This window comes from Petromyzon marinus, chromosome 64, assembly GCF_048934315.1.
Source record: "Petromyzon marinus isolate PM22_M1 ecotype Great Lakes invasive population chromosome 64, UKy_Petmar_22M1.pri1.0, whole genome shotgun sequence".
Taxonomy (NCBI): domain Eukaryota; kingdom Metazoa; phylum Chordata; class Hyperoartia; order Petromyzontiformes; family Petromyzontidae; genus Petromyzon; species Petromyzon marinus.
Window position 1 is genome coordinate 3,380,285 of NC_133730.1, and position 24,342 is coordinate 3,404,626.

Genomic DNA, 24,342 nt, shown 5'->3' on the forward strand with positions numbered 1-24,342 from the left:
AAACAAAACAAACCCATGCCTGCTCTTTTTAATTGGCTTTTTATTAAATCCTGCAATGTTTTCACCGTTGGTTTCAAATGACAACATTCTAAAAATAACTTGAGTAACAAAGACGCCGTTTGTAGCAAGCGAGCCTTGAACACCTCCAGTGTGGTTTCAGAGGATACGGCACTATTTTGAGAATACATTTTAATTTCGGTATTGCTCTCTCTCTCTCTCCAGTGTATGGCAAATGTGGAAATCGCACGCACAAGTTAAAGTTTGTGAGCCACGCGATAGCTTCGGGAGTTGTGCAACTAATACCGCTCAGTCCGGCAGAGAGCGTGCGTAGGATGACGCAGTTATTCGCGATATGGTCAATTTTTCTGGTACGGGTGGCCGCAGTCACACCGTGGGGTTGTCGTCTGATTCCCCACTTGTGGAGGAGTGCGCAGCGACCAGTTGCTCTTCTGAAGGGGGTTGATGGAGCACCGTCGTTTTATTTGCAGATCAAAGCCGTACGGAGGCAATACCAAACGGCAGACTACAGGTATTGCTGTAAAGCTTGCGTGCACAATTATTACGCTAAACTGTCCCACGTTACGCTTTCATAAACGTAGTAGCTTCAGTACGAGTACGACTGCATTGTGAAAAAAAATTTAAACAGGTTTCATGACATACTTTAGACATTTGAAGATATTTATAGAATTTCTATTCATAACATAGCAAACAAAACATCTGAAAATACTGTAACTCCACTTTACTTGCAAGCACAGACAATATCCCATGACGATGCACATCCAAGTCAAAGTTGGGGGAATGTTGATCTATGTATTACCTTTTTACCTGGAAAATAAATAAATAACCCTTTCAGAGACGGAACGTCTCAATTTCAAGGGGTGCCCATCGACAATTACCTTCCCACCTCTTAAGGAGCGCACGCACTCAAGCTGTGAACACGAGTGGGGCGATATTAATTTGTCGTCAAATTATTTGCTTTACGCTTGCGCAAATTGAATGCAAAACCAAGTTTTTGGTTGGTGCCTGCCTGCAGATACCATCGAAAACCGGCTAAACTTGACAAGATGAGTTGGCGGGCTTGGGTTATGAAAATGCATATCTCAGGCGTGCCTGTTCAGCTGTTCGGTAAAGGCCCACAGCACCGGATGACGTGGGGAGCCACACACAGCCAGCCGCTACGTGGAGAAATTAATTAAAGGAATAAGACATTTTTTTGTTGTTTATTCAACACATTAAAAACAAATGCTGGTACCGTACCGACAGCAGTGCAACATTGCAAAGAGACAAACGCCACCTTCGCCATCACCACCACGTCATCGAACGATCCTTCTGAATAAGGAGGCTGCCATCACCCGGGCACATGAACTTAAAGGAGAAGGTTCAAGCCCTGCAACTACTTTCTCATGACACCGCTGGCCTCCACGAGAGAGCCCCTCGAGAGAGGTATGTTTTTAGCCCTACTCTTCCAAGCTGGCCAAACACCTTTAGAAGAGGTGGGTGTACACACACTTTACCCCACCACGTCACCATACGCAACCGGTGGTGGTGATACCCATTTATAAACAGCATTTAAATGAGTCGTATGGTACACACGCACGCACGCACGATGCGGGCCCACACACTGGGCCGAGTTTTCAGTCACTCTTCTCGTCGCTCTGGTAATGTCTGTACTCTGGCTTTAGTTCCCACGTGTTCTTGTGAGTCCCCTTCACGTTGTAGATCCCGATCTCGCGCAGAATATCCTTGAGGTATGTCTGCAAAAAAACAAGAGCAGGAAACGTACGCATCTCCGTGTCACTACAAAAGATTGCCCTCTTGGGAGATGTATGTATGGTGAACGTCTTTCGCACCACACGTATCCAATCGCGCTAATTGGAGGTGCGGGGAAAGGACAACAAACTATGGGTCTCTGTGCGAGTTTATGAGTTTATGGGTCTCTGTGCGAGTCTGAGTATGTTGAGCTTCTCTCGCACTGTACGTAGCCAACCGCGCCAATCGGAGGTGCGGGGGCAGGCGAACAAACTTAACACGAAAATCACCAAAGAGCAGACATAGCAGCAATCATTGCCTCCTCCTCCTGGCAGACTAATGCCCCAGGTCAACATTGCAAAATGAGATGCTTATCTCATGGTCCCTTGAGTTCTCACCTGGTTAAAAATAAAATCAACTTGAAGCGCAAAACATAAGTGATGGTTTTTTTCCACTCCAGCTGTTGGTTCCATCCGCACGGGATTTTTTTTTTTTACGGTTGACACTTTTACAAACCATGTTTTATTTGCATCGCTTAAAGTGGGCACAAGGCCACGTGCTATTGCATACAAAGCTGCTACTCCCGTTGCCTTACAAAGCGCTCCTCCAAATAAAGACATGCTCAGAACCGAGATTACGTTGAATGCCAAACGTGACGGTGTTTTAAGGGCTCATCACTGGCGGCGTAGTGCTTAGAGCAATGCCTTACAAATCCACTGGAGCTGAGTTTAACTCCACGGTCAGATATCTGAAGCAGTTCTGATACCCAACCTGCAATGACGAGCACGGTCAAAAACAACCACCATGACTTGACAGCTCGAGGAGGCCTTCATCCAATAGTTGGTTTGACAAAGAGCTTCATTGCCTTAGCATGTGGGATTTGAATACGGATAATCAGGCACCCACATAGCACGGCTCGTAAATTTTCATTGCCACTGTTCACAAATCGTGCCAAGGATGTTTTTTGCGGTTACAGGAACTTTATTGGGTGTACCCACTCTGCATCTTGGTTAAGCCTCAACGTGGCCTTACACGGAACACATTTACAATCGTGTACTTTAACAGACATCAGTGACTAGCGTCAGCCAGCCAGGCAACATCAGCAGCAATAGCCAAGATCAATCGACTGCTGCATAAAGGCCTCCCCCAATCCGTCCGACATCTCTCATGATAATGCGCTGGAAAGACCTGGCACATGACCTAAGAAGTTCAACATACACACATGCAGAAGGAACCCGTGTTATGTTCCCAACTCGAATCTCAAGACGGCTGGAATTGCTCACCTCCTAACCACAAGCTTAGTTTCAGAATCAAAATGTGTTTACACTGGAGGAATCCGATGAGCTGTAAAGCTCTTTTTTTTTACACAGATGTCCAGTAGCTTGCTGGCCACGCCATCCTATCGGCACCCCCTCGAGAGGAGCAGGCACAGAACAAACTTGCCCCAACTGTTCGCCTCATTAGGCTGGCGCGGCAACCAGTAGTCAATCACGAGTGGGCACATGAAACAACATCGAATCATTCAATTTATCTGCAGGCCAGACTTTCAAAACTGGTTAGTCGAGTCCCTCTTGTACTATGCACTTGGCAGCGAGGCTTCCCATTATTGTTTAAGAACTTACTCAGGTGTAGTAAAGCTGGCAAGGCCATGCCACTGTACTGGCCAACATGTGTGGGAAGGGTAGAGCCCTGGTTCTTCACCTGGGGTGGGCGCACCCCCTGGGAATGCAAGATACCCTTTCTGGGGGTGCAAAGATGCCCTTTTCTGGGGGTGCGGCGAGACAAGGCCAGATTTTTTTTTTTAAAGGAAAACCATCGAAAAGACAATTTAAGCATGGGTACGTAAGTACAACTACTTTGTTGCATCAAACCTATATGTATTCATTAACATTTTACATTATTTTACCATTGAGAACCAAAGGGGTGCAAGGCTGTAGTAAACATTAAGGATCACTGCATTACAAAGCTTTCACAGTATCCCACCAACTGGTCTTTTGATTGATTACAGACCTCTGGGTGCCCGCCAGGCATCCAATGGTACATCTATTCATCATTTAAAATTGATTCTTCCACGAACGATGCATGGATTTAATCGTGTGTGTGTGTGAGAATCAATTATTATTTACGGTTTGTGTAACGTATACAGCTGACGTTACATTTTCGGCTAACGGGAGCGGGCAAAACTAAGCAAAAATGACAGTCTGAGAGACCGCACAAAAGAGAGTGTGAGAATTTTGGAAAAAAAAAAAAGACTCGCAAATTAAATCGCGACCCAAAATCATTACCAATTTCATTAAACTGCTGGGAAGGTTGCGATGGGCAGGGCACGTGTGGGTGTGCGCGCGCAGTCGTCATTACAAAACATGCACCACACCCAGCCCAACCTCCTGTCTTAACCTGAGGGGGAGGGGTGGCACAGTGGTGACACCGGTGTCTCACAGCAACAAGTGCCTGGGTTCGATTCCTCACTCGGGAACCTTCCCTTCCTGCGTGTGGAGTCTGTCTGGTTCTCTCGCCCTTGGCCTGTTCTGCATGGATTTCCTCCGGGCTCTCCGTTTTTCTCCCATGGCTAAAAAAAGCAATTAACAACTTCCCGCTCTGGCTCATCTCATCCCCCCCCTACCAACCCTCCACATATTCATGCCGGATTTCTCCCCACCCCCCTCCCCACCATTCCAGGGCACACCTTTACAGAATTTTTTCAAGGTTGCCTCCCATCAGCTGTCGCCGATTCGGTCTCTCAGTCCCGGCCCAATTTTCGGTCCCTCCATCCCTTCCCCTACCAAATTTAAATTCAAGAAAATTAGCATTTTACTCGGCCCATATTTCACCAACATTCTCGATCGATCTCTCGGCTCTGCCAATAGTCCCCCTTTTCGTTGCATATAAGTCATGGCACTTCTCTGGAGCAGCGTCAACGAAATCCACAACGACTCAAAATTGGATGCAAACACGGAAATCCCAATCATTTTCTACTGGAAACCAAAGGGCAGAGAAATGAGTGGAAACCTTCGAATCACAACACCCCCCCCCTCCCTCCTCCTCCCACCCACTGGCCCCAAGATAATTTTAAGCGAAGCTCCCTGCTGCGTGGGGTCGTGATGCTGCAATTTTTTGGGCTGCATAAGGAGCCATGTGTACATGATGATCCTCTTTTGTTGATCCGCCGCTGTATGACAGCCTCACCACCCACCCCCACTTATTTTTGTTGTTTCGTTTGTTGTCCTTCCCCCGCACCTCTGATTCGCACGGTTGGCTACGTACGGTGCGAAAAAAAGTTCAACGTACAGTACATACATGATCCATACTTCACCACTCTGGTTTGTGAAAGACGTGGGTAGCTTGGCACGTTACGCCACCATCGTCATTGCCCGTAGACACAGCGTAGGCGACGAGAGGTCCGATGGGCTCATTCTCCACTGAAACCTAATTTCTTTGGCAACTCCTTTTTCGTGTTCAGTTGGCCGTCCTTTCCCCCCCCCACCTCGAATCAGCGCGGTTGGCTACGTACTGTGCGAAAGAGGTCCAACGTACATACGTACAGCCAGGGGGTGGGTATAGCTGCACTGCCCCCTGCTGACAAATAATATAAATGACACATCGTCTTAGCAGGCCATCTCGGCGGCTATGCCCGCGACTCCATCTCTACATTGAGAGGAAAAGAAAGCGCACACAACGGCACTCACAACAGGCTGCTTGGTGATGTCCACCAGGTCTCTGATGTTGTAGTACTGGTGCTTCTCGAAGGCAGAGAAGAGCATGTCCAGAACCTGCTGCTTGTCGGCACGTGCGCGCTTGCCCTCCTCTTTCTTCCTGCGGTCGAACGCGATCTGCAGATAGGAAAATCGGCAGAAAAAATGAAGTTTGAGAGCGGCACCGTCGCATTGGGCCAGGGAGGAGCGGGGAAACGGCTCGGAGGAGGAGGGGGTGGGTGGGTGTAAAAAAGACGATCGCTGAAACAGGAACAAAAACGTGGGGGGGCTGGCAGCGGCGAACTGAGGCAGCAAGGGCAGAGGGGGGCAGGCGAGCCCCCGACGTCGCACAAAACACGTGACTTTACCGAAAAAAACTAAGAATACCCCCAAGGGACTTAAGAAGCAGAGGCAGCTCTGGTTAGGGCCTCGACGTCGTCGGTGTACGGATGTCTTGTTATGCAAACGGAACCCCGGGGGGTGGGGTGTTTATTGAGCCGGCGTTACAAAACAACCTTGTTTTGTAATAACCTGAAACGGTGGGGGGGGGGAGGAAGCGGCCCAACATGTGGGGAGCATCGACAGTGGTTTTGCACACACGCCAGCGTCCACAAGATTGCCAGCTGCTAACGATGACAAACAACGAGTGAACGAGAACGACTTCGCCATTACCCGTCCGTTTCTTTGCGCTCAAGAGACGCCGACGCAAAACTCTCATCCCACGGATGAGATTTTCGTCAGGGCGTTGACCCCCGCTGTTTTAGGGATATTCTTAGTTCTTTCGGTAAAGTCACGTTGAAGGGAAACAACAAAATAATAAAATATATATATAACAATAAAAATTCTCACGACGTTTCGACCATAACACAAACGGTCGTCTTCAGGTGTGTCGGTTTGCATAAATTTATTTATTTTTAAACGGTGTATTTATTTATAAAAAAAAAACGTTAGCGCCACACGCAGCAATTTGGCAGTTTATTTAGAAGGACTAGTCCATCTATGTTCTGAAAAGAGGAGGGGGGAGACGAAAAATTAATGTATGCTGTCTGAAAGCCACTGTAAGCGTGAACAATCAATTAAGACCTGAAATGGTTTATCAAATCTTTCCAATGATTGCTAAGCCAGAATCCATCTTCTCAGTTGAAATTGTCTCTGTGCTTGTATATGTGGATAGCCTCATGAACGAATCTCTCATGGTAGCCAGATGGCTTACAAAGAACCTCTGTCTTGGAAAAGTCAATGTCATGTGAGCCTACTGAATTATAACAATGATCTGCCATGGCCGAGGTGTTGGTCCTACCGTGTTTAAGGTCTGCTTTGTGTTCACGAATGCGGTCCGAGACATGGCGTTTGGTTTCTCCAATGTTTCTCCTACTTTACCGAAAGAACTAAGACTATGTTTTAGGGATATTTAGGAGTACTCTTGCAATTGCTCTTTCATCTCGGACATCGTAATTATATTGTGTACTCATGCGAATTACGCGCCTGCATGTGGGGCGATAGAGCAGTGGATAGAGCACTGCACTACGAACGCACGGCAAATCCAAGTTACGATTCCCGCCCGCAGCCAAGATCGGTGACGAATATCTGAGCCGGTCTCGGACCTCTCTTAGGTCGACTCGGCCTTACATGAGTAACCAACGTCACGCGTTGTAAACATCAGCCATCAGCATTGGGGACACAAAGGCAGTCGAGCACGGAGGTGGCAAGGCCATCCATTCATGTGCCATGCCGACCTCATAGGTGCTCGCAAACAGCACCTGCCCCAACATCTATACAATGGATCTTTGTCTTTCTTATATATTCTTGCAGTAATGCGTATAAGGCAAGTCCTCAATTAACACGTGCTCACACTAAAACGCGTTTTCGCTATATGATCCTTGATGGCAGTACCCCGGGGTGCCAAATAATACAAAATGGCCGAGGCAATTAAATATTTTATTTCTGGGACACTAATTTTTTTTTCCATGGGTGTTACTTAACTCCGTGACTGCGGTACCAATCAATCCGAAATCGGTGCTACAACCCTGCGACGTCGAAACGCAGCGAGGACCATTGCGCTGAAACCCCGAACGCTCGTACGCACCGTAGCGGTGCATCGTGTGCAGCTCGACGATCGCCGCACCGCCGACCATCAACAGACTAAAAATGACTGCATCACGGACATTGTGCGAGAGCCGGGGCACTATGGTATTATGGTACTATGGAACCGCGGCGCCATAAGGTTCACATAACGCGGTTCTTCCTTTAGGAAACAGTCTTCGCACAACGTAGAACGTGCACCGCTATAACGCGGAACGCTCACTCGTTATAACACCAAACGCTCACCGTCATAATGCGGACCCACCCACTGTTACAACGCGGAACAAGCACCGCTATAATGCGGTTTCTGAGCGGTTGACAAATAAACTGCTTTCTTGAGCTCTGCGGTTTCGCGGAGTGATACGGTAACGCGGAACGTATACGGTAACGCGGCAGCGTACCCCCATTTATTTGTGCCGCCGTCTCGCCGCGTGCGCGTAGTCGCACGCCGTATCTCGCCAAACTTTATCGTTCCATTATTTTATGGGCAAATCGTTTCCCGCTGAAGGCGTTCTTCGCACAACGCACCGCTTTTTTTCTGGAACGACGAGTGAGCTTGACGAGGACTCGCTGTGAGTGAATGTGAGCGCATGTGTGAAGGTATTATTGGGCGAAGATGCGCCATCTCCATGGAGTTTGCCGGCAGTACCGCCCACATGCCAATAGGGGGCAGAAGAGGGGCCGAGCCCCAGGGCTAAGGGACGATGGCCCACAGGGCCCAACGGTAACCCCTGTGGAGCGGCATGCAGATATCACCCCCAGGTCCTGCTGGAAGGTTCGAGAAGGAAGGTGTGGCCGGGGCCGAGCGAGCCACGGCTCTGTATAAAAGCCGGACCTCCGAACGTTCGCCTGAGGACTGAAGAGGACTCCTGAACAGAAGAGCCCAAGAGGCAGAGCCGAACCCCTGGCCAGGGTCAGCTCCAGCATATACCAGTGAAGACTCAAGCCTCAAGAAGATGTATATTAGTCAGTGAGAGGCGTAATTGTCCAGAGGGGCTACCTCCTTAGCGTATCCGGTGTTAGCAGTTACTGATAATAAACCGTGTTGCCTCAAAGAAACTCTCCTCCAGTTTCGATTTAAAGCTTTCGTGACTGCAAGGATTCATCTTCTTTGGTTCTTTCGGTAAAGTCACGTAGAATGAAAATAAAATAATCAAATAAAACAATCAAATCCTGACGACGTTTCGGCCACAACACAAGTGGCCTTCATCAGGTGAAAGGAACAAACCTGTCGGGACGACAGAGCTACAATGAACGTTGTTAAGATTCGCAGCGTCTTTTAAGCTGGTTGAGAGAAGTGAGGCACCTTGATAAAGGGGTTTACATATCAAACAGGAGAATTTAGCATTGAAATAGCTGAGTGATTAGCTTGTGACTGGTCATAGAAATAGCTATGTTAAAGTCAAAGCCTACACATCCACAGAGGCACCTCGTACAAAGACGCCAAAGGGGCTGCAACAACTCGACTATCATACAGTAAACCGATGTGAAAAAAACCTAAGTCTGAATTACATCAATATAATAAATGTACTCAATATATTCTTCAATAAGCAGAGCTATTAACAGCAACTGGGTATACACTACACTATATAATGAATACCATATAGGAAACAGATAAAAAACTAAAATATAAACTACCTCAATGTTATCAATAAACTATATATTCTCCAATCAGCTGAGCTACCAACAATAAGTCGTTATATATCACGATGCTATATGGCGAAAAAATGGGTGGATTCTTACCCTCCACATCAACACCACGGACCGCTACGAGCCCCGTTCAGACGGACGAGTCCATCCATGGTCGGAACAGAGGAGGGAGGAGAGAAACAGCTGCGAGGCGCTGTTATAATCATGTTATAAACCATACCATTAACCGTGGCGTGAGAAATATTAAGAGTCAATGCCAGCGAAAGAGCTGCGGTCTGAAGGTCACCATAAAATAATTAATTCAGAACCGAAATGGTTTAAAACATCTTTCCAATGGTACGTGCACCAGGCTCTCAGGGCTAATGGTTACTCCGACTACACAATCCGCAAGGCCATCACTCCAGTCATGAAGAAGGATCCTCTTGTGGAGCCACTCAAAACCATCACCTTACCCTACATTGCAGGGGTCACTAAAAAGATCTCCAAAATCCTGAATAAACACAAGATCCAGGTCCGATTCAACACAGTACATAAAATCCGTGATCTGGTTCCATCTGTAAAATATGCTGTTCCAGACATACAGTACCCGGGCGTTTACAAACTAAAGTGCCTCTGTGGTAGTAGCTACATTGGAGAAACCAAACGACCTATCTCGGACCGCATCCGCGAACATAAAGCAGACTTGAAACACGGTAGAACGAACTCCTCCGCCGTGGCAGATCACTGTTATAATTCAGTGGGCTCACATGACATTGATTTCTCCAAGACGGAGGTTCTTTGCAAGCCAACCGGCTACCATGAGAGATACGTTCATGAGGCTATTCACATATACAAGCACAGAGACAATTTCAATGGAGATGGATTCTGGCTTAGTAACCACTGGAAAGATGTTTTAAACCATTTCGGTTCTTAATTATTTTATGGTGACCTTCAGACCGCACCTCTTTCGCTGGCATTGACTCTTAATACTTCTCACGCCACGGTTAATGGTATGGTTTATAACATGATTATAAACAGCGCCTCGCAGCTGTTTCTCTCCTCCCTCCTCTGTTCCGACCATGGATGGACTCGTCCGTCTGAACGGGGCGCGTAGCGGTCCGTGGTGCTGATGTGGAGGGTAAGAATCCACCCATTTTTTCGCCATATAGCATCGTGATATATAACGACTTATTGTTGGTAGCTCAGCGGATTGGAGAATATATAGAGTTTATTGATAACATTGAGGTAGTTTATATTTTAGTTTTTTATCTGTTTCCTATATGGTATTCATTATATAGTGTAGTGTATACCCAGTTGCTGTTAATAGCTCTGCTTATTGAAGAATATATTGAGTACATTCATTATATTGATGTAATTTAGACTTGGGTTTTTTTCACATCGGTTTACTGTATGATAGTTGAGTTGTTGCAGCCCCTTTGGCGTCCATGTACTAGGTGCCTCTGTGGATGTGTAAACTTTGACTTTAACATAGCTATTTCTGTGACCAGTCACAAGCTAATCCCTCAACTGTTTCAATGCTAAATTCTCCTGTTTGATATGTAAACCCCTTTGTCAAGGTGCCTCACTTCTCTCAACCAGCTTAAAAGACGCTGCGAATCTTAGCAGCGTTCATTGTAGCTGTCGTCCCGACAGGTTTGTTCCTTTCACCTGAAGAAGGCCACTTGTGTTGTGGCCGAAACGTCGTGAGAATTTGATTGTTTCATTTTATTATTTTATTCTCATTCTACGTGACTTTACCGAAAGAACCAAAGAAGATCTCCTCCAGTTATTTACACACTACACATGTGCAAATTTGAACATTCAACAGGAAACTCACGTTGTACTGGTGGTTTGCCACGGGCTTGTAATTTGTCGTGACCGCTTTTTCGAGCTGCTGAGACAACCGCATCGGCTTGGAGGACTCTTCAATCTGCATCCTGCAAGATGACAAATTATTTGGTGATGCTGCGCTGGCAAGCGGTGCGCAAAAACACAAACCATGAAAGCACTTCAAATTATAGACAAACCAAATTTTTGTTATATTACCAGGTAAAGCCCACTGAGCTACACAGCTCTTTTTCAGAAGCGACCCTGGCTGCAAGTGATAGCCCAACGAAGTGGCTTAGAATGTGGAAACAGTTTCGCAGCCAAATATGTTCATTCCAAATGTGGAGGGAAACCGGAGGACCCGGGAGAAAAATCCACGTGACCATGGCGGGAACACGCCAACTCCGAATATACAGCAGCAGGCTTCAGGGTCGGGATCGAACCCACGACCTCCTGTATAGAAGGCGAGGTAGTTAACATCCCGCCACCGCATAGAGGCATAGAGACACTCTAGCCGCTTTCTGCATGATGACGACAGTGTTATGGGCAAACACGTTGCATTTTCTACAACGTAGCAGGCAGGCAGGCGGCGCACATAAAACGCCAATTGTAGGCGTTCTATAATTCCGATAGGCAAAGAACTCTGGACACAATGCAATTTAAAGGTTTACCTGCTACTCACTCACATTTATAAACATATCAAAACTTTAGCAAGTAAACTCGCTTTCAAATGGACACACATACAGATCATCATCATCAGCCATGATCAATCCAATGCTGGATGAACGCCTCCCCAAAGTCGTCACCACCTCTCACGGTCCCCGGGGTATCAATGTTTACGTGCGTGTGTGGATATTTAGCACCTATGAAGAACCTCAAGCTCGTGGTTTCACCTCTGCCTTGACGTGAAATTATACCAAATGGGGTTTTTCCCAGTTTTAAATCGCGCTTGAAATTGGCAGAGAGTAAAAAATACGTATTTCTCAAACCTTTTCATTTTCATGTAGGATTCTCCAACAACGGGCCTGCAGTCAGCACGCTGGACCACGACTCCCTCCAAGAAAAGTTTATCTAAAATTAGACAAATAAACAACTTAACTGCTCGAATCCACTTGCTCCTCTTTCTGTTACTCAACGTAATTCCAGGCATGCATATTTTCCAGCATCTGTGCACTTTCCGGTCTTTGTTCCACAATTCTCTGCGGTGTTATGTATTATTATATAACCAATTTCATCTCTGTCGTGTTGCGTAATTATCCTATTACTGCTGAAAAACTCAATGCAATTTGCATAATCATTGCCTTGTTGTCTTCCATGCTGTCCCATGTCATGAACCCTACTCATCACACCCCCGTGTCTCCTCCGTGGTACAGGGGACATCTCACGGAAGCAGGACGTAATTGCCGGGCACAAAAGCCAACATCACAATGCCATCTGCCACAGAACCGATATCGAGTATAACCTTCTGCACCCTCAGTTGCTACGTGGGGCTTCGACCATTGTCTCTTCGGAGATGCTTAATAACATTGTCCTGATGACGGTCATAGGAAGCACTTGCAATTTTTAGAAACGTTCAAATTCAACAGAGCTGTTTAAAAATTACAAAAAGCGAGTCGTTTAAATTGTAAGAAGGCAACAATTATATCAAAACTAAAACCTACGTTACAAAAAGACACAAAGTCCTTTCTGAAATGCAACTCCCGAGTGACAATGTTGTTATCGGAGCGATGAAGCGTATTCATTTCGAAAATATCCAGCCATTGGTGGAAATTCCACTTTCCTATGGACAGAGCCCACGTTACATAAAATGCAACCACTGTTAGATCCCAATGGTGTGCCGCAAATTCACCGGGCAAATGCTCACTTTACCAACGCTATCGAGTTGACGATGCCGCGGGATCCGAGCCATGTTTTAGGGGCACCACGGTGGCGAGATGTTAACTATCTCACCTGGCATACAGGAGATCGTGGGTTCGATCCTGACCCTGACACCTGCTGTATGTTTGGAGGTTGCATGTTCTCCCCGCGGTCGCGTGGATTTTTCTCCGGGTCCTCCGGTTTTATCCCTCCACATTTAGAATCAACGTCACGCATTTAGAGTGTTTGGCTCCTAGACATTTCCACGTGATAAGCCACTTTGTTGAGCTATCATTTGTGGCCAGGTCGCTTCTGAAAAAGAGCTGAATAGCTCAGTGGGCCTTACCTGGTAAAAATTAAAACGTTTAATTTATATATTCTTTGGGTCTTTCAGTAAAGTCACGTAGATAGGTTCCAAGCAAATAACAACAAATCTACGTTTCGATCGCAAAACAAGCGGTCGTCCCCTTTTCCTGATGACGACCGCTTGTGTTGCGGATCCAAACGTCGTAGATTTTTTGTTATATTTTTTTTACCTATCTTCCTGCAGTCACGAAAGCTTTAGGTCAAGATTTAGTTTATATTTTTCCCTCCCACCCCGCCTGGAATTCTTCACCACTGACTGACCAGCTACGGCCTATATTGCTCATGATTAATCCAGCCGCCACCATCGTTGGAATATAAGTCGCAGAAATGCAAGTGTGCCCTAGGGTACTTGACTTTGCAGCTACACACGGTGCATTTAACAGCGCGTGAGACGCAGCTAATGCAAGTTGTTGGGTCGCCTCTTATTTTAGGGTGTTTGAGTGTGTTTGGAGAGGCAAGCTCGTAATGATTCGGTATTGGCTGTACCGGAAGATAATCTTCCCAAGCATGCAGAGGAAACTACGGAGGGGGGTGGGGGGAATATTGACAACACCTGCCCACCCACAGTTTTTAGTTTATCTCGGCAGGGATATTATTAAGACAACTTTACGATCGCGAATCCATCTCAACCTGCAAATTTACCCACATTGCAGCTCTTCACAAAAAACACTTGTTTACCGCTTAGCACGTGACGCCCACATGCCCTGGCATACGAGATGCTGTTTGGTACTAAGAAGCTGATTGAGGAGTCAATTGGCTCCTGGGTCTCTCTCTGACAGCCAAACTAAACATCCAGAGGTGGGTCAAATTGGACTATTAAGCCAGTTATAACTAACGATAACATCTTAAAAAATTGCGGAACTGTACATTTTTAAACATTTAAAAACGGTCAATGCAACAGAATACGAGTCATAAATTATAAAACGTTTAGTTAAAAATAAAACAGGTTTGTGATTAGTAAATTTAATTGCTTCAAAAGGCCTCTAAATAATACATACATGTACTTACCATATACTACATTCCCCGAGGTGGCATCCGTCTGCTTTCCTGTGGTGTTACACAAGCACAACATTTCATTGTTCAGAGAGTAAGCTTTTGTTGAGAGTAGAACGATTAAGTGAATGCAAAAAAAAAGTTAATTCTCAAATTCACCGTGCGTGGCCATCTGTTGGGTAGAATACAAGAGTGTACACAGTCACTCCTCGTTTCACATCGCTCGAAAAACGCGTTGCGCCAAAACCATTTCCCCGTAACCGATGCAACGACGAAATGTGCCGCGATACGATGTACTGCTACGCACGCGCTGAGATGGCGCGACAAATAACCGAGGGTACTCCCCCCGCGTTACTGTATCATTCCGCATACCGTATCACCGCACCGCTCAGAAACCGCGTTTTAACGGTGCAGCGTTCTGCGCTATAACGGTGCGACGTTTCACATTGTAACGCAGCGCGATCCGCGATTCCGCTGTACAACGGTGCGCGTGTTCCACATCGTGCGCAAAAATGTTGCCCCAACAGAAGAACCGCGTTGATGCGAACACGCGTTACCGTTTGAGCACCATGCGTTCAGCGAGGACATTTGCCGTACAAGCAAAGCGTTCCAATTAAGCGAGCATGGGTTGCCTTTAAAACACTTGTGTGCATTAGCAGGTCTCTTCCGCAATCGCCGTCAATGGGTCACACTGCACGGGCGGTTACGCTCGCCTGTGAGCCAGGACTTTTGCAGGCGAGGGTTGGTGGGTCGCTCACATTTGTGAGACTCCCTCTACTTCCCATGAGCGTTGAAGGTCGCCATCTCCTGGCCTTTCATGGTAAGGCAGAACAGCGAAGTGGGTTCGTTTTCTGTCTGGATGGGAGAATGAGTATGAACCCACACCTTGCACCGTGTGGGTTTTCTCCGGGCACTCCGGTTTCCTCCTATATTTATAAACACTCATTTATGGGAGTTGGCCAAACATACAAATATAGGACCACAAAGCTTGGGCATTTGTTTGCCATTGGTTCTGACTGTGCACGTTGCAAACTATACGGCATTTTGAGGCGACATTTTCACAAATGACACGATACAATATATTTTGTATGTACGTAGAGCTTCTTTCTAACCGTACGTAGCCAACCGTGCTAATCGGAGGTGTGGGTTGGGGGGGGGGAAGGACAACAAACTAAACACAACAGGAGATACTAAAACATGATCTTAGGCAAAAAGCGGCGAGAATCGATTTTTAAAAAAATCATTGTATTTATCTCTCCGTACCAGAGGAGCCTTCAGTGAAGACACCGAGACTCTGCCCAGCAACCCCCTGCAGGGCCAGCACGTGGTCACGTGGGGTATTGATGGCCGTGCTCTTCGCGCTCGTCCCCTGGACCCCTCCCCCCCCAGCCAGCTCCTCGCTCAGCACAAAGGAGACCTGAGGAAAACAGCGAGCGAGACCACCAAGGGATGCCTATGGGCACAAGCGTGCGCAACATCTCCGTGAACATCACGTACGTTCGTACGTGTCAATTAGCTAGCACGCTGCAATGCAGAGGTCACCGGATCGAGTCCATCTTCCGGCACAGCAGTTAAAACAACGGGGGTATGTTTCGTGGCTTTGTCCACCCAGCAGTTAAACTAAACTATTGAAACTATGTTTTTTTTATTTTACCAGATAAGGTCCACTGAGCTACATATAGCTCTTTTTCAGAAGTCCCCTGATCACAAATGAACGCTCAACATAGTGGCTTATCATGTGGAAATTGATAGCAGCCAAATACTCTAAACGCACGTTGATTCCACATGTCGAGGGGAAAAAAAAACGGAGGACCCGGAGAGAAAAACACCACAATACCATGGGAAGAGAGACATGCAAACTCCAAATATACAGGTGTCAGGGTCGAGATCAAACCCACGACCTCTGTATACACCAGGCGAGGTATAGGAATAGGTTTAACCCTTTTAACTGGCACAAAAACTGACACCTTTATTCAAGGCATCATGTTTGCAATAACCACAACACAAGCAGTCAAAATGCAAACAAAAAAAACAACTCTGATAATAATATGCACTGTCCTTGAATTTGATTGGTCCACACCCGAGACGGCTTTTCTTAGAGCCAAGTCTCCATTGGTGTTGGACCAGAAGACGCCAGTTTTTGTGCCAATTAAAAGGGTAAAACCTATTCCTATATCTTGTTACTGGCAAAGGAGGTCTCATAATGTAAATACCAGGCGAGGTAGTTAACATCTTGCCACCGCGGTGCCCCAATGGGTACACCACAGTTAGCCAATTGGCAGGTTTTGGCAAAAGCGTGGCTGCTGCCACCTCTTCCAACACGCCGGGTCAGCTTGAAGGAGTAGACCGTAGACCCTCCATAGCTCCCTCTAGCGGAGGCCCTCACTTTGGCCTGAGCGAGAAATTGCAAGGGCTGCACCTCTACCTCGTTTTAAATCTTAAGTGTCAACTTGTGAATAAAACGCTTGCTTGATAACCACGCTCCAGATGTATTACTGCCAAGAAGTCAAAGTCTTGTATTGTTTGCGTCTTCAAAATTGCCTTTTTTTTAATGCGATTTACTGCTTCCCTACCGCTTGAGAGGCCAAGTTACCTGAAGCGGCTATGTCCCCCCCCCCCCCCCCACTGAGAGATGTGTGGCTCGCCAAGACGTAAAGAGATACAAATTATTGAGACAAACAAGAGACAGAAATGAGAACAGCCAGAGACAATAGATACGGGTTGGTGAGATGAACGAGAGAGATAGGAGAGCTTGATTGATTTTATCAGTTTACGCGGGTAAGAAACATTCAGCCTTCAGCTGTTTTACAAGAATCACCTGCAGATGACCTTCGTGGGGGGGGGAAACAAATGAAGTGACAGCAGCGAAAATAAATTATAACATTGCCGACGATGAATAGCAAATACATTGGAGGGGGAAAAAACATTTAAGTTATGCACCACTTAAGTAACACTGGCAGCAGGTAAGACAGAAACACAACAGCAACTCGTGCGGCGGTTCGCTAACCAAAGGGAAATATCAAATTGAGGAATTTAAAAATGGCAAGGGGTGGGGGGGGGGGGAGATTTAAGCCGAAACAGCGGAGAGGGGGCTCGTTAAAATAGCGAGCGGGGCGGCAACACGAGAGAGAGAGAGAGGACCTCACTCAGAGCGCATTGAGGAGGAGGAGGCGAAGAGAGGCGCTGCCAAGACGATGGCGATGAGGACTGCAGTGAGAGGCAGCCAATGGGGTAATTAGCCGATTTGTCGAGGAGTACTTTGAGGATGTATGATGCGCAAATCAGATTATTTCTTTATGACGGAGGAATCCAATGAGCCGCAAAACGTCTTTTTCACAGACGTCCGGTATTCATGTACGTGCGTTGGATTTCTTTCGCACCGTACGTACGTAGCCAACCGCGCTAATCGGAGGGGCGGGCAGGGGGAAAGGACAATAAACTAAACACAGAAAGTTACGAGAAACAATACAAAAACACAACAGAAGTGAAAAGTACAGGAAAGGTAAGCAAATCACCAACAAATAAAAAAAACTAAACTATTTTTATTTTAGCAGGAAAAGCCCACCGACCTATTAGCTTCTTTTTCAGAAGCGACCTGGCCACAAATGATAGCGCAACGATGGGGCAATGATACCCGTCTCCTGATTACTATGGGGGGGGGGGGGGGTGAGGTTTGCGTTCGAGTACAGATCGTTTATAACAGAGGTTTAGCCAGTAAGATTTGTCACGTAAACAACGCGCTAATTAGTTACTACTTCATCCCACCGGTGTGTTGGAGAGTAAATCCAAAACATTTACAACTTGAAAGCCTACGAGTTAAACAGTACAGATTGTGTTTGTGTGCGGCGCGCCCGGTGCAAAACGAAGGGGTGCATGGTACAGGGGGCCCAAGCAGTTTAGGACAGTCTCCGAGGTCGGTCTGCAGATGACATCACAGCAGGCCAAACACAGGTAGAATGAAAGCTTTGACGACGTCCAATCTGAGACGCAGGGGAATACAAGACTCGTTTCTGTAGTGCAACGCGGTTTCCTCCCATAGTCACTGGTACACGCCAAACATCCCCAATGCAGGATCCTCCTGTGACTTACTAAAATAAACAATCATTACTATATCGAGATGACTGTGCGGTCAAATTATCCCTACGGCCCACACGGGGCGTGGGGAGGGAGGCCTTAGACAAGCACTGGATTGACACACACACACACACCTGGGCGAGAGAGAGGATGAGTGATTTTTTTTCTTTTGCACATCAACAAAAAGCCAAACCCATTAAGCACTTCACCCTTAGACAGGCCACATTTCATTCCTGCTCGCCTTCCCAAATGAAACGTACAAAGAACGCTCGGCGCACGACTGCTTGAGGAGACAACCCGCTCCCGTGGCACATTCGCGTGAAGAACACGCGCGCGGCGTGTGTGTGTGTGTGTGTGTGCGCGGTGTCCGTCCGCGCAGCACACGCGATCCACAAGCGAGCAGAGCGCAGGCTGAAAGATTGACACGCAAAGTAGATAGACCACGTGCACAGCTCCCCCCGACATTTCACTCGCAAGTCGGACATCGTGTCAATCAATGTGCCGTAAAACTCGAGAATACGTCGGTCGACGCATTCAGTCCCCGAAGGAGCTCCCGGCACGTGGAGCGAAACGTCGGGGTATCGCGACAAAGAGCACGCAGAAGAGCCCGAAAACCACGCGGGAGAGATGTACAGCACAACTGCTGTCACGTGACTAACATCTTCATGGCTATGCCGCCAGAAAATCCGCGGGTTAATGCGTTCACCATTTATATTTATGCATTTATCTAATTAAAACAAAAAATATCTTATAGTGTCACTGTGAACGGCCTTGGTGAGTGCGTCTCCTTGCCTCGCGCCTCTTCTGATTTGCATTCTGTTGCTTTGTTTACACGTTCTCAGTGAAGCTGCTCCGTCTCTTTATACGTGTAAATAATATTATAATGCCTTCATCCAGCAGCATATTGCCCGTGGCTGATAATGATCTTCATATATGGCTGATGTTGTGATGCAGAGCTGCAACGATAGTTTTACACTGAGGCGGTTGAACCATATAATTTTGTTCAATGTACCGCTGTGATGATGCCTCCCGCTGCGAATCGGTGATTGGAGTCGTTATACGTGACGTTGATCATGATGTAATGGCATTATAAATACTATATTAATCCTCACCTCGGTCTTTCCTTGTCCCCTGCAAAAAAAAGCAAAGAACAACAAAAATAGCGTGAGCTCTTTAGTAATTAAAATACAGAACCACTTATATTATGGTGGTAAACGCAAATGGAAGATTCATTAAGCCGTAAAAAAGGCTCTTGAAAATGAACTCCCACCCTCATCGCATAATGCAATTTGGTGGTTGTGGGCCAATTAGAGCTACAAGGTCGAGTGTGCCAGTAAGACTACATTTTATTTACTCAACAATCCCTTGTTTCTCTCCTGACTGCGGCTGCTTTTGATATCGCTCGTTAACGGATATTGCGGTAATGATGCTCGTACGGTTCCTTGACCAAGGAATGCCCGACTTTTTCAGGATTCTGGCTTTTTATTCCAGATAAACGCGTTTTTTTTTAATGTTGTTGAAGTCAACTCAGCGAATGAGGCACGCACAGACAAGATGTTTGGTAAACAGCTGTTCGTCACCAGTCCACATATACATGCCCATACGTAGCGCGCAGACATTCAACATACACATGTGCCGCGGTGGCGAGGTGTTAACTACCTCGCCTGGTATACAGGTCGTGAGTTCGAACTAGGCCTCGGCAAGGTAAGGTAATTTACCCTTTCTACCGGGTAAAAGGGTAAAGGTAAAGGTGTCGACATGCCAAGGGGTAAGGTAAAGGGTAGGGTTAAGGTAGCTCAGAAGAATTACCCGGTAGGGTAAAGGTAGCGCGATTACCCAATAAATACGGTGCCTTGTTTACCGCTAAAAGCACCGTGGCGCAGTACGTGGCCTCCATTTAATAAGTAATATTTTTTTTTACTTTTTTAAAAACACGCTTTTATGAAATGGACGAGTAATAGCAGAACTCCACGACCCCAGGAAGTGGCCCCGAAGCTTGCCATAACGTAAGGGACCGTGGCCAATAACAGCCAACGTCAGTTGACAGTGGACAATTAGACCCAAGCCAAAACATAACATAAAAAAATGTTTAAAAATATATATTTTCTTTTTAATGATAGAATATAGTATTGTCATCAGTATGACATAAGTATACCAAGTTTTCAGTCGATACCACATTGGGAAGTGGGTTAAAATTTAGTTACAAGATTTGAGGATACAACAGAGTTAAAAGAAAGCGTGTAAAATTGGAATAATCGAGAGCATTCTATATGAATAAAGCGCTCTACCTAGCATTTACCTGTTATAAACCTTTTTCATGTGTAGTACCCCAATAATTACTCTGTAATTGGGAAATTTGTATGGGGTAAGGGTAAAAGGTAGGGTAAAGGTAGGCTCGTTGCTTTTAACCTTTTACCTTACCTGCTGAAGGGTAAAAGGTAGAGTAGAGTGATTGTATTGTGGTAAGGTAAAAGGTAGGCTCGTTGTTTTTACCTTTAACCTTACCTTGGCGAGGCCTAGTTCGAACCCAACCCCGGCACCTGTATATTTGGAGTTTTCAAGTTCTCCCCATGATCACATGGATTTTTCTCCGCTTTTTACAACCACATTTAGAATCAACATGCGTTTAGAATATTTGGCTGCTATATATTTCCACCTGATGAGCTACTTCGTTGTGCTATGATGTGTGGCCAGGTCGCTTCTGAAAAAGAGCTGTATAGCTCAGTGGGCCTTACCTGGTAAAAAAAATAATAAATAATACACACACCTAACGCAAGCGCAAACACCAAAGGTAAAACACAAATGCACAGTGAAGCATATTTTATTCCCGGCCATCTTATGGCCAAATCCTATTATCCATGGGTCAATTTGTCCCAACATCCAACCTCTTATTCATCCTATTACGAGGCAAATTTCAGTTGTCAGAGTAACCATGCGCACAGACAGTACATGAACGTGTTTACAGACATATATACTATATGCAGCAGGAGTGGAAATGTTTAGATTTTCCAGCCACAAACATGATAAATTGTCAATTTTCATTCAAGTTTATGGTTTGACATTAAACATGCACATATGCATGTGCACTGCGAACACATGCGCATTCATAAAGCATACACACGTAAACAAAAAACACGTCTAAACGCAACAAAACAAAAGAATGGTAACACAAAATACACGTACATAAATGCACACAAGCACACAAAGACAAACGCACGAGCCCACACGGATGCCCTAGGGATGAGTTTCAGATTTCGGATTGTCTCATTTTTAAGGACACGCATACATCTTTATTCCAATGTTCGGAAGACTGACATGAATTTAATAAGTTTAACGTGTCCTCGTACGAACATTAAGTGGCATCCATCATCACATGTTGCCAAGCGATATATCGCTGGAAGGGAACTGCAGTGTCATACTTTGGGATCAAACTAAAAATGTATCTTGGTCCGTCAAGCACTCTTTTTGTATTATTGGAAGTAACCCACAAAAAGATTGGGGCCATCCGTACGAGGAACATGAACACGAAATACAAATAATGATGATTATTATAATAAGCAATGCCGCAGAAAATAATACATTTTTAACGCTTATATTCCTGTATGAGAGAGCGTGGTTGTTTATTAGAGACTTAATATCACTCTTACTTGGAAATTTTCAGCTTGCCGACTTCACCTCGCTCAGTGGCTTTGCCCCACTGTTGAGAGAGATATTTTGGAACCTGCAAAACGAATATCCAGAGTTAGCAAGCAATACAAGCTTCACACTACGCACATTATTACTCCCAAAGAGAAATGCCGACCAAGACACTGCCCCTATGGTATTACATTGAACTCCCAAAAACAACGAATACATTGTTGTATCGTGACCACACCATCATTGCCTTCACTGCCACTTGCTGCAGAGGTTCACGGTTCAAATTCATTGGCAGCCCCAATTAACACTGCGGGTGTATTAACCGTATGAGTAGGCCATTGTATGCTGGCACCATGGTACAAATTTGCCACATCTGAAATATCACCTCCGAATTGCTCAACTGGGATGACACATTGCAATCATCCCACCAATATAAAAGACTGGCAGGACCCTCCTGCAAAAGGTTCACAGACTCAAGTGAGGCTTATGTAGGTGATGAAACGGGCATACTAACAAAGCCCCACTACAGCCTATAAGCGACAGATTATGCAATGGTGGTCCATCCAAACGTTAACCAGGTTCAACCCTGCTCAGTTGTTTAACCATGCGGGAGTAAAAGCAAAACATTATCATTATCAATATTATAACACTTCATTAATTAATAATCTATGCCGCATAATCAATTGTTGTTGTATTGCACTACGAGATCAATTTGTAGCCAGCGTGTGCTGTTCTGTGCATGGCCTGTTCTTGTGTCAATCCACTGCTGGATGAGAGCCCCCCACACCAACCTCCAGCCCCCACGCAGTGCGGGTGGCGGGGGTTAGTTGACCATACTTCCCCACACCGGTCAGTGCGAACTGAATGAGGAGCATTGAAGTGCAGTACAGCAAAATGGTGAGTTTGCCGCTAACAACGTAAGCCCCATAGCAAACTATAACAATCCACGGCCTCCCATCCAAGCAATATGCAATATTTGACCCTCTGCGTAATCCAGTTTTACGTATTAGTCTTTAACCATAGATGCAATGTAATTGTTTTTAGTTAACTAAGACGAGAGACTCAATGCCATTCGCGATCTTTACTCAATGATAAGTTACAGTACGCACTTGTACTGCAACGTATCCATTTGTTACGTTGCGAGCGCTGTTAAGATCAAGAACTCTACGCAGAAACCCCCCCCCCACACACACAAAATACCGTCATGTAAACCTTCAAAACTGACGAGCAGACATACTCTTTGGTTCTATCGGTAAATATCACGTAAATCCCTTGACTAGGCTCGTTTTTTTAAAGTTTTTATTAATTAAAAAAAACGACGACAAAGACGCGGGGCGAGCCTGACCTAGGCCTCAAGCCGACAACGCCAACGCCTCGGCGTTCCCACTTCGCTTCTTCGGACGGCGGACGGGACAAAGCCCCGTCCACAAGAACGTGGAATTTCCACCAGCGGGTTGATCGATGGGTACTGCTACTGCTCCTACTACTCCGATGTTGTGCTATTTGCAAGCTCTACGCGCCCGAGGGGAGACGCGAGACATGGCACCGGGGGCTCGTCTCGCAGCGCGCTTACGCGAGATGTTTGCGCGTGTCGCGAGGGCTTGACGGAGGGACGACGCCATCCAGCAGTTGATAGATCGTGGCTCCCTTTCCTGTGGTGGTGGTGATGAGTGCGATGGTTTGGGAAGTGAACGCTAGCGTGTTGTGTTACCTTCACGAGCCACAGGCCGCGATTGAGTTTAGCGCCGGTGAGGTCCAAATCTCCCTTTTCCGCCATCGCACCTTTGAGTTTGAAGAACGGTTGTGTTTTTTTTATAATAATAACAATAATAATGACGACAACAAAGTTGTTGTTGTTGCTGTTTACCTCACGATAACGACGACTAAGACGAGCAAATACAACAAAATTATCGCCGCGGCATGTGAGGTCAGCGCCGAACGGAAGCCACGGTAACTCCTCCCCCTTTCCCCCCTCCCCTTTCCCCTTTGCCGCTCCCCTTTGCCGCTCCCCTTTCCCCCTTTCCCCCCTCCCCTCTCCCCCCCTTCCCCCCTCCCCTTTCCCCCCGTTCCCCCCTCCCCTTTCCCCCTTTCCTCCCCTTTCCCCCTCCCCTTTCCCCTCCCCCTTTCCCCCCTCCCCTTTCCCCCCCTTCTCCCCTCCCCTTTCCCCCCCTGCCCTTTCCCCCATTCCCCCTCCCCTAGTGCTGAGCCCCTCCCTGCTGCATTCACAGGGACGCTGTATACTTTTGAGCAGGCAACACGTTTTACATTCGAAATTTATAACGCTATGTTATCTAAAAATATACATGCAATCAAACATATAATTGTTTTTTTTTAATCGCCGTCTACGAATGTGTCCGCTGCGGCGGTTGTGAGTTGACTTTGTGTGTTTGTGTTTTGCCTGTGCCGGATTAAGCTAGCGCAGGGGCCTTGTAGCATG

The 24,342-nt window shown here is 46.3% G+C and overlaps 1 protein-coding gene across 2 annotated transcripts; it reads right to left on the bottom strand.

Moving 5' to 3' along the window:
* Positions 1-23: 23 nt before the first annotated feature.
* Positions 24-23,877, bottom strand: GTF2F2 (general transcription factor IIF subunit 2). 2 transcript variants are annotated; one of them, XM_032977941.2, is made up of 9 exons: positions 23,617-23,877; positions 21,917-21,990; positions 19,382-19,400; positions 15,459-15,612; positions 14,211-14,249; positions 11,969-12,050; positions 10,990-11,089; positions 5,436-5,579; positions 24-1,754 (listed from the first exon to the last, which is right to left on the bottom strand). In XM_032977941.2, the coding sequence occupies exons 1-9, from the start codon at positions 23,680-23,682 to the stop codon at positions 1,635-1,637; spliced, it is 798 nt and encodes a 265-aa protein (XP_032833832.2). In that variant the 5' UTR covers positions 23,683-23,877; the 3' UTR covers positions 24-1,634. The 2 variants fall into 2 exon arrangements, with proteins under 2 accessions (XP_032833832.2, XP_032833834.2); XM_032977943.2 differs by lacking the exon at positions 11,969-12,050.
* Positions 23,878-24,342: the final 465 nt, after the last annotated feature.

What these genes read in the sequence shown, in the direction of transcription:
- GTF2F2 (XM_032977941.2), bottom strand. Translation starts at nt 23,682, where the DNA reads ATGGCGGAAAAGGGAGATTTGGACCTCACCGGCGCTAAACTCAATCGC. An exon ending in CTTCACTGAAGGCTCCTCTG is followed by an intron (nt 14,250 to 15,458) that starts GTACGGAGAGAT and finishes GTAACACCACAG; the next exon opens with GAAAGCAGACGGATGCCACC. An exon ending in CTCGGGGAATGTAGTATATG is followed by an intron (nt 12,051 to 14,210) that starts GTAAGTACATGT and finishes GTCTAATTTTAG; the next exon opens with ATAAACTTTTCTTGGAGGGA.